This window comes from Argopecten irradians, chromosome 10 (genome assembly GCF_041381155.1).
Source record: "Argopecten irradians isolate NY chromosome 10, Ai_NY, whole genome shotgun sequence".
NCBI classification, from domain to species: Eukaryota; Metazoa; Mollusca; class Bivalvia; order Pectinida; family Pectinidae; genus Argopecten; species Argopecten irradians.
In genome coordinates, this window is record NC_091143.1 from 4,525,824 (window position 1) to 4,536,389 (window position 10,566).

Consider the following 10,566-nt stretch of genomic DNA (forward strand, 5'->3'; position numbering starts at 1 on the left):
GTTACATACTCATTAAGCAGAAGCAGAAGATGTGCTTTACAGCTACATTTATATCATTGGAGTTGCAGTTCTAGCATTTTATGATGGGGGTGACTTTTAAAATTTGTTTTTAAAGATAATTCACATTTATATTGTCTAATAAGTGTGAAAAAAGTAGCTAGGAGTAAATAGTTCTAAATCAGTAAATATATCTGCCTATTTGTCAGAAACAAATCATGGGGAATATTTGCAAATTCAGATATTCCTTTCAAATATGTGAATTCTAAGAAAGTCTTTAGCAACCCCAAATGCAGAATTTATAAGAAAGCATAAATAATAAAAATAATCTTGTACGAATGGTTATTGAAGATTTGAGTCATCCTCGGTTACCCAGCTTACACTACTGGAGTCTGATATAATTAAAGGATTGGTTTACTTACTTATTCAACTACACACAATTTTTCCTAAGTACGTATTAACCCAGACGATACAATAGCGATAAGGCTGAAAGTATAATCACCTAACCTGGACTGTTTTTATAGTCTGATTGACCAAAACATAAATCAATGACAAAGTCTAAAAAATAATTTAATACACATTTGTCAAATATCAGTTGCATTACACATTTCAGACTAATGGAATACAATCAATCTAATTCTGTATTTTACACCACATATTGATAACCCTACCACAAACGAATAAGCTCCCCTGTCAATTTTCACTGTCCAAAACCACTGGGATTTAAGACTTTGTTCCCCAAGGTGATGTACACATCCCAATTCAATGAGAAAGGGTTGGTGACTTGCCACTGAATGTGATAAATAGGTACTATTTACATACTGTATAATTTATTTATTCTTGGTTAGCACGATCTGGTCATTCTATCTGTCAGAATGGTACAATGTATATAGGGATTATCTCCCCTTACCAACACTCCAAACAATGATAACTGGATTCATGCTCTGGTCGTGGTCTAAGGTAAGACATCTAGCTTATCCTAATACACAATGCTGCCAGTCAAACTGGTATCAGAACACTTTGATATCAAGTCAGGAACTTTCTACCATTTCCTATGCAGTGGACTTGTTCAAACACAATGTAAATGTCTCTGTTTATTTTCTATGAGAATTCTAAGCCTTCCTTCTCCTGAGACATTTGTGGAGATATGAAGTCCCAAACTGTTTGTTCATGCTTCACATGGCTTCACACTTAGATCCGTTTTTGTTTTCTACATGATGCAGTCCGTAACTTTCATTCGGAGCCGTTCTCCTGTGTGTCTCTGTCTTCTGCCCTGAATTGATCAACATCATAATACACTCTCTCTATAACCTCCTCCACCGGTACATAGTTCTCGATTGTCTGTGTTGGTTCTGTGATGGAGATCGTAGGCTTCAAATGGTAACCTCGATCTGGAGTGCCTAAGAGAACAAACTTAAGTAATGTTTTAAGCACTTCATCATTGAATCCCACTAATTCTCCGTCCTTGATACCATCAAACAATTCCATGTCTTTATACCAGAACAGATTACAGAGTGGGTTACTGTCGTCAGACCTCCAAAGGTGTAATGTGTTGAGTTGGTAAGCTGAGAAGACAAATTTTCTACCGTCTGTGACGATAGTCTGGGACGTCAGTGGATAGGTCATATCATGGTAGGTATTGAATCCTGGAACAAAACAAAACATTAGTTAAATATACTTCAAGAGAAAATCCTGCATTCTGATTGGTCGAGAGATATTTCATACTAACACACGAAGAGTAATAGCATTAGAACAATAGGAGACAATAGACAAAATAAAAACCCCTAGCAATGGGTGATAGCGAATTTTTGACAGTGCAAAATATCAACCACCCGAAAAAGATGTGCACACATTTCCTTTTTTCAACACCATCTTTGTTTATCTGAAGCAATTTATCAAAAGTTTTGCCAAATTAGTCTGTTTATCAATATCTTTTTATTTTAAATTAAGTATGGAGCTTTCTGTTTACACTTTTTCGTTTACCCTCTAAGCACTATATGTTGGTTTTTAGGATGACCTATTGTCATTATGCACTGTGCCATGCATAAATTTTTTCATTATGCACTGTGCCATGCATAAATTTTTTATTCAAACAACTTCTTCTCAAAACCAGGGTACTGATATTTGGCCTGTAGCATGCTGGGACAAAGGGCTACCAAGTTTGTTCAAATGAATGACCTTGATCTTCATTCAAGGTCACAGGGGTCAAAAAGGCTAAATTCTTTCAACAACTTCTTCTCAAGACCCAGAAGGCCCAGGGTACTGATATTGGGCCTGTAGCACACTAGGATGAAGGGCTACCAAGTTTGTTCAAATGAATGACCTTGACCTTCATTCAAGGTCACTGGGGTCACATAGGCTAAAATCCTTTGAACAATTTCTTGTCAATAACTAAGAGGCCTAGAGACCTGATATTTGGCCCGTGAAATGCTTGGATGAAGGGCTATCAAGTTTGCTCAAATGAATGACCTTGATCTTCATTCAAGGTCACTGGGGTCAAATAGGCTAAAATCTTTAAATAACTTCTTCTCAAGAACTAAAAGGCCAAGGATACTCATATTGGGCCTGCAGCATGCTGGGATGAAGGGCTACCAAGTTTGTTAAAATGAAAGACCTTGACCGCCATTCAAGGTCACTTGGGTCAAATAGGCTAAAATCTTTAAACGACTTCTTCTCAAGAACCAAAAGGCCAAGGATACTCATATTGCGCCTGCAGCATGTTGGGATGAAGGGCTACCAAGTTTGTTCAAATGAAGGACCCTTTTCTGAACCAAGCAACATGCCCTTTTTACTTCTGTGGGAAACACTACTGACACTAGGCACTGTCACCCTCTAATGCTTGCAATTAGTATTTATATGGGATCAGCAAAGCTCAAAAGTATATAAGTCATTGTTACCTATGATTGGTAAATGATATTGATACTGAGTGTCAATTACCATCAAATGGGTCACATTCAGATGAACCCAAATGCCACAAGCAATAACTCGCTACTTTTCGGCCAATGAGAGTCAGGATTTTAATTTATCTTTAACACTGGCTTGGTGACAAAAAAGGTAGGAGTACAGATTATCAGCTTGCTTAAAAAATTAAAGTAGACAGGAATCTACAAAACGCTGCTTGTTTTGCTCCAAAATCCCTTAATGTCCCTTGTTACATAACTTGATAGTGAGTCTGTGCCCCTGGTACCTATCTTGGTAGTGAGCCTGGGTCCCTGGTACCTACCTTGATAGTGAGCCTATGCCCCTGGTACCTACCTTGGTAGTGAGCCTGGGCCCCTGGTACCTACCTTGATAGTGAGCATGTGCCCCTGGTACCTACCTTGGTAGTGAGCCTGGGCCCCTGGTACCTACCTTGATAGTGAGCATGTGCCACTGTTTCCTAAATTGGTAGTGAGCCTGTGCCCTTGGTACCTATCTTGGTAGTGAGGCTGTGCCCTTGGTACCTACCTTAGTGAGCCTGGGCCCCTGGTACCTACCTTGATAGTAAGTATGTGCCCATTGATAGTAAGTATGTGCCCCTGGTACCTACCTTGATATTGAGCCTGGGCCCCTGTTACCTACATTGATAGTAAGTCTGCACCCCGTTACCTACATTGATAGTAAGTCTGCGCCCCTGGTACCTACCTTGATAGTGAGTCTGGGCCCCTGGTACCTACCTTGATAGTGAGCCTGTGCCCCTGGTACCTACCTTGATAGTGAGTCTGGGCCCCTGGTACCTACCTTGATAGTGTTTCCCACAGGAAAAAAAAGGGCATGGTGCTGGGTTTTGAAAAGGGCACCTTGACCGCGATAAATAACCATCAAAGGGGCACAAAGGTTATATCGACAACTTCCAATACAAGGGGAAATCTTTAAAACTGTCTTGTTGTTTATTTAATTCTGGTTCAACTTAATATCATTTAAATGCTTTAAACTCTCTGAGTTGCTAAGTAATATCAGGACATCTATTTAATTATTCTGAGTGAAAAAAATGATTTTGAAAATTGTAATCTGCAGATCATATGATCATGACTATAATTGATTCACAATAAAGATCTAAATTTCATTTATATTAATTAAAAGAATGGGAAAATTCAAAATGTATTCCTTTATTTCAATCCTGTAAACAAATACTGTATTGATTTGAATAAGATAACATGTTTCATAATAATGGACAATTAATTTAAATAATGTTCTAAATTTACAAGCACTAAATTAAGAAAGTACAGATAAAGAGTAGTATGCAAAATATTTCAATTTAATCTGATGGAGAAAAAATTGATTTCTTTTTAATTTGATTTATTTTAATTACTTTGCTATTAATAATTTTATTATTATTAAGATATCTTTTCTAAAAATAAATTCACACCGAAATTCTAAAAAAAATAATACCATTTTCATTTTTAAAAACGTGAATATTAGTAAAATCCTGAAATTCAATACCTCCGGATCTACTATTACAATACACCCAAAATGGCGGCCATTACGATTGCAAATCTTGTGACATCCATCCGATATAGATAGGCCTATTAAACATTAAAAACGTGAGTAAATCATTTACAGTTGTAAGCAGTATTTGTTTTTGAAGTAATGCTCACTAGCTGTATAAAACTTATTGAAAGGCCAGCTGATTGTTTTCTAGGCTGCCGATCGGCTGCTTGACTTCAGCTTACATAATACACAGACCTGAAAATGACACCACAAGCCAAGGTGGAAATAGCCCAAGGCTGCTAATTAGGGCCACTTAGGTGTTGGTCAGGGGGTCAGGGAGTGGTCACACTTCTTTTGTTTACTTAATTATCAAGCCCCTACCTGGTATTTTGGTAGTTTAGTAGAAGTGTACTGGGGACAAACAGGGCACGGCGTTAGGTCATAGGGGCATGGCGTCAGGTAAAAAGGGCACGGAGCGGCGCCATGCTAATCGGGGCTGTGGGAAACACTACTTGATAATGAGACTATGCCCCTGGTACCTACCTTGATAGTGAGCCTGTGCCCTTGGTACCTACCTTGATAGTGAGCCTGGGCTACAGTAGACAAGAAGCAGGAACTGAGTGCGAAACCTTTCCAAAGATCAGGTATGATATCTGGACAGGACTTGTACTGTTCAATGGCATTGTCTAACAGAAAGGAGTCGACTGTCTCCACTGATAGATATCCAAACTCACAAGGAGAACCGATGTTGACACCTGAAATAGATATGGTAATAAACCTCACTCAGAGAACTGATGTTTACACCTGAAATAGATATGGTAATAAACCTTACTCAGAGAATTGATGTTTACACCTGAAATAGATATGGTAATAAACCTCACACAGAGAACTGATGTTTACACCTGAAATAGATATGGTAATAAACCTCACACAGAGAACTGATGTTTACACCTGAAATAGATATGGAAATAAACCTCACACAGAGAACTGATGTTTACACCTGAAATATATATGGTAATAAACCTCACACAGAGAACTGATGTTTACACCTGAAATAGATATGGTAATAAACCTCACTCAGAGAACTGATGTTTACACCTGAAATAGATATGGTAATAAACCTCAATCAGAAAACTGATGTTTACACCTGAAATAGATATGGTAATAAACCTCAATCAGAAAACTGATGTTTACACCTGAAATAGGTATGGTAATAAACCTCACACAGAGAACTGATGTTTACACCTGAAATAGATATGGTAATAAACCTCACACAGAGAACCGATGTTTATACCTGAAATAGATACATGGTAATAAACATCACACAGAGAACCGATGTTTATACCTGAAATAGGTATGGTAATAAACCTCACACAGAGAACTGATGTTAATACCTGAAACAGATATGGTAATAAACCTCACACAGAGAACTGATGTTTACACCTGAAATAGATACATGGTAATAAACCTCACACACATAGAACTGATGTTTACACCTGAAATAGATACATGGTAGTAGACCTCACACAGAGAACTGATGTTTACACCTGAAATAGATATGGTAATAAACATCACACAGAGAACCGATGTTTATACCTGAAATAGGTATGGTAATAAACCTCACACAGAGAACTGATGTTAATACCTGAAACAGATATGGTAATAAACCTCACACAGAGAACTGATGTTTACACCTGAAATAGATACATGGTAATAAACCTCACACACATAGAACTGATGTTTACACCTGAAATAGATACATGGTAGTAGACCTCACACAGAGAACTGATGTTTACACCTGAAATAGATATGGTAATAAACCTCACACAGAGAACCGATGTTTATACCTGAAATAGATACATGGTAATAAACCTCACTCAGAGGATGTCTATACACAATGTAACAGATATGTGCCCAAACTTGTATGGAGAATCTAAAAGTAGAGTCTAAATCTTGGCAAAGTGATCAATCTTCTAAATTTGTATATTTTGTTTTTAGTTTACAAGTCCAATAGAAAAAAAAACTCATGCAAATCATTGATTAATTCACCTCTTACCTGGTAGAAAATGTGGTGTACATTTCTCTTTGATTTGTCCTAATACTGCCGGATTATAGGGGCTCTTTGGGTAATCTTGTCCTAAACAGCTATCTGAATCACGACCTACAAACTATAGGATAGACATAGTCAGTAATTAGTGGAATATCTAATTATTTAGCAAAAGCGATTGAAGTTCATCAAAACATATTGTAAACCTGTATTATTCGGATTATCACATTGAATTCATATAGCATTAAAATTTATTGAGTGATGAGCCAAATAAGCTCACGTAATACATAATAGTTCATGTGTACTAACATTTGGAAAACAAATGAGGGAGTAGAAGATTGGTTTACTTTGTAACTGAGATGTGATCAGCTGATACAAAACATACACTAAATCTGATGCCATCTATAACTTTTAACACTGACTATAGAGATGAATCAAAAATATGTATCTAATTTTATAAGATTGCGCAGCTAATCAGAAAACAAGTACATACAGAAGGAATTTTACGAGGACACATGTCGTTAGTATGGTAAGTTATTACCTCTGGTAAGGGTTGCACTGTCCTTAGCTGGAAACTTGTCTTGCATTCTCCTTGGTATTTCATCACCTTTTTCTTGGGCTGATCACTATTAGGAAGGAGCCCTGTATCTGAGTATCGGTCCCAATAGGCCTGCTGGAAGACATCCTCTGAGAATTCTGCTGTCAGTAAATGTGGATGACTACACGATACTATAGATAGAATCTTTAAAATCAAACTTTTTATCAATAACTTGGAAATCCTTTCCTTTCCGTGTCCGATAGGATTTGCAAGTAATGATCTACGTTGGATATTTTCACACTCCCTCAGTATCAGCTCCTTCGCTATAGGAGTTATTAATTCTAAGTCACTTGTAACATCCACTTTGTCATATACACTCGGCAGACCCTCTACAGGAAGAGTCTTGGTTTTATCATACTGATAGGTGAGCAGGCGCGGCTCAAAACTTTTGCCATTGAAGAACCAGGCAAATTGTTCTTCTCTGTTGTATAATTTGTTAAAATGACTTTTCTGTAGATCTTTTATAAAGTCAATTCGGCCTTGTACAGAAGGAATTTCTAGGATTTCTTGTTCCCAGTTGTACATCTGCCACGCATACTCACGTCCAAACTCTGACCAGTTACCTACAAAACATGTGATGATTTAAAGCATTAAAAACCTGTCAGCAGAGTACTTGATGGAGTTTCTTCAGACCCACACCAGTCTGATGTACATATTATATATATTAATGATGTTATGTACTAAATTTCTATATCTTTATTCAGTCTTGCTATTCACCTGCAAATGATTAATGTCTGCATGACAATGGAAGAAGGATCTTTTCTCTGCCTTTCTTTTCTTTATTTCCTTATTCTTTTGAAAATATGTATGAGAATCTTACTAAGAAACTTTCACTATCAAAATCACAGATGGCTACTTGTTGGCCATACTGTACTTTGTATGCGATTATTTCTGTCCGAATGCATTATTTTGTGTTCACAAACACATCCAGACTGTAATTTAGGCCAAAACTCATAAGCTGATCATGACTGAAGTGTTGAAGCAAAACAGCTGTATATTTAGACTAGTGATTAATTAGTCACACTAGCAAAATTTTGCGGTTAACATGTCCAAATGACTAGCAGTGAATTTTTTTTTTTTTAAATTACGTAACAAACTGAACAAGAATTGTGTACATGTATGTATAAACGACAGACGAAAGGCGATGATTGTTGGTGGGCTAAATAAGTTCATGAACTACATTTAATGTCATTATGTAAAAATAACAAAATTAGGTCTGACATTGTGACCTACATTTTCATTTTTGATATTTAACAATCATGAAAATACCTTGTTTTGTGACTACACCTAGATTACCACCGGAAACTTGCTAGTTTTCCAGTAATACACATATATATAAATTATAGGATAGGTCTACTGTATACATGTATAAATAGTTATGTACAGTAACTTACTGACTTAGTGTCAGTACATAGTTTGTGTACGGTACAGGTCTATTTATTACCTGGTGGATATTTTGGCTTGATTGGTGGATAGTGAACTTCGTCTTCTTGTGTCTGTATTGCACCCACTGAGAAACGTCGATTGGGTAGTTTCTGGCGCGTAACAACTCTAAAAATATTAGAGAAACAGACAGGTGACCTCCACATGGTTGTCGCCATTTTTTATTATTGATCATAGTCTTTGAAAGGCTTGTAATCGTACATGAGTACGAGTTACTTCCCTTCAACAGAGATTAAATATCTGCCTTCAATAATATTTTATTTTTCAAAAAATTCCTCATAAAATGTTATCACATTATTATCTATTTATTCATAAATATTTATTCGTGCATGTATGTACGAACACTGTCATGTACTTTGAAAGAAAACAACATGACGTATGTTTCTGTTTGAATTAGGCCTGTAATGTAAACGACTACCGTGTTGCATATAACTCGGTGTAGGGAGGGGTTAAAAAACTTATTAATGCCTCTCCACAAGTCTCTTGACTTCCAATGAGGCCGAAAACCTGCGAATTACCAACAAAAAACAAATAATTCATGACTGGTACCTACATAAATATGTACATGTACGTGTACATACATCTGTATAGATCTACTGGCATATTTCAGATAGAGTACACTAAAGATTTTTGTGTAATATCTAAAAAACATAAAAAAAATATATTCAAGTTTGTCCTTAAATACAATGCTCTACGACGATAGATCTATATTACGCAAAGAAACTTTGATTGATTTATATATATATATATACATCTACACGCGAAAGTTGAAATCTAGGCCTATATAGTAAAGACTAATCCTACATGTATATTGTTAGGCTGTTTTTTTATTGTCATCAAAGAGGGGAAAATACTAATAATATAGACTGGTTTAGCGGACTAAGTAAAGACGAGATAGTTCAACATAAATGTACAACTGCACAATGTTTTAGAAACAAACAAAAAATCTAGAATCTAATGACACATACATGTAAATGCAGTATGCATGCACATATAGGATATTGTATAGGATATTGACATTTTCTGTATTAAATGTAGATTTACGCCAAGAACACTATTTTTATTAGCCTTATTCAGTGACATGTACGCGAACTTATGGTATCAAATTAACAAATTCTTAATTTGTTGCAGTAATTAATCTACATATTAGTAGCTATGGCTATGGTAGTTGTAAAACTAAACTATTAAAGAAACTGAAACTGAATTTGTTAGGTAAAAGACCCCGCGGGTAGGAGTAAGAATTGTTCCTGCTGCCCCTATTGCATGAATCATTGATCGCGTAAGGCGACCACATTTAGGATTTTATTTTTTCTTTCTTCCTATCTTACTTTCTTCTTCTCAACGTCTCTCTTACACCTCAATCTTAACCTTCTGTTGAGCGCTCGCCCCTGTGAGGATGGCTACAAATGAGTTCTGTCCCCTGGTTGAGACACATCATAGTCTGTAAATATGATAGTTTCTGCTCCTGCTTAACCCTCAGCATATAGGGAGTGAGATGACTGGTTTGCCCATTGTCAGTATAATGTGACCGGTGGGGTGTGTTGCTTGGTGCTTCGGCGGCATGCTTCAGTGATATAGCACTATAAAAAGGGCAACAGTTCCACTATACAAGAAGACACAACATAAATATACCGCAGTTTCCCAAAACACGCACAACATACACGCTACACTCCACATACATGGGAGGCCGTCCTTACATGACCCTGGATGTTAATAGGACGTTAGTTAATCAACAAAATATTAGGTTGTAAAGTCATGTTGATGACTTTCAGTACACATTCCTAGAATAGCTTACAGTGGTTTCGGTGAAGTAAAATGGCTGATACGAGGTCACCATGCAGCCTTGTTCATATTTAATAATTTAATTGGTGATGTACTAGACTAGTGGGTTTTTGGTCAGCACTAATTTCAGTTGCTGAAAATACTATGCGTTGCTAAGTAAATCGCATTTTTGATATTGATGAAGTTGCATGACAACAAGGGGAATTAACTCGCAAATGATTTCTGTCTCTTCCATATTTGGTAATTCATCAATCAGACTACCCAATAATGGTCATTGGTTCTGATTACA

The 10,566-nt window shown here is 36.6% G+C and overlaps 1 protein-coding gene across 1 annotated transcript; it reads right to left on the minus strand.

Moving 5' to 3' along the window:
* Positions 1-549: 549 nt before the first annotated feature.
* On the minus strand, positions 550-8,659 carry LOC138332947 (large ribosomal subunit protein mL65-like). Its single transcript, XM_069281000.1, has 5 exons — positions 8,497-8,659; positions 6,996-7,615; positions 6,464-6,575; positions 4,983-5,162; positions 550-1,643 (listed from the first exon to the last, which is right to left on the minus strand). The coding sequence occupies exons 1-5, from the start codon at positions 8,651-8,653 to the stop codon at positions 1,231-1,233; spliced, it is 1,482 nt and encodes a 493-aa protein (XP_069137101.1). The 5' UTR covers positions 8,654-8,659; the 3' UTR covers positions 550-1,230.
* Between the last annotated feature and the right edge of the window lie 1,907 nt (positions 8,660-10,566).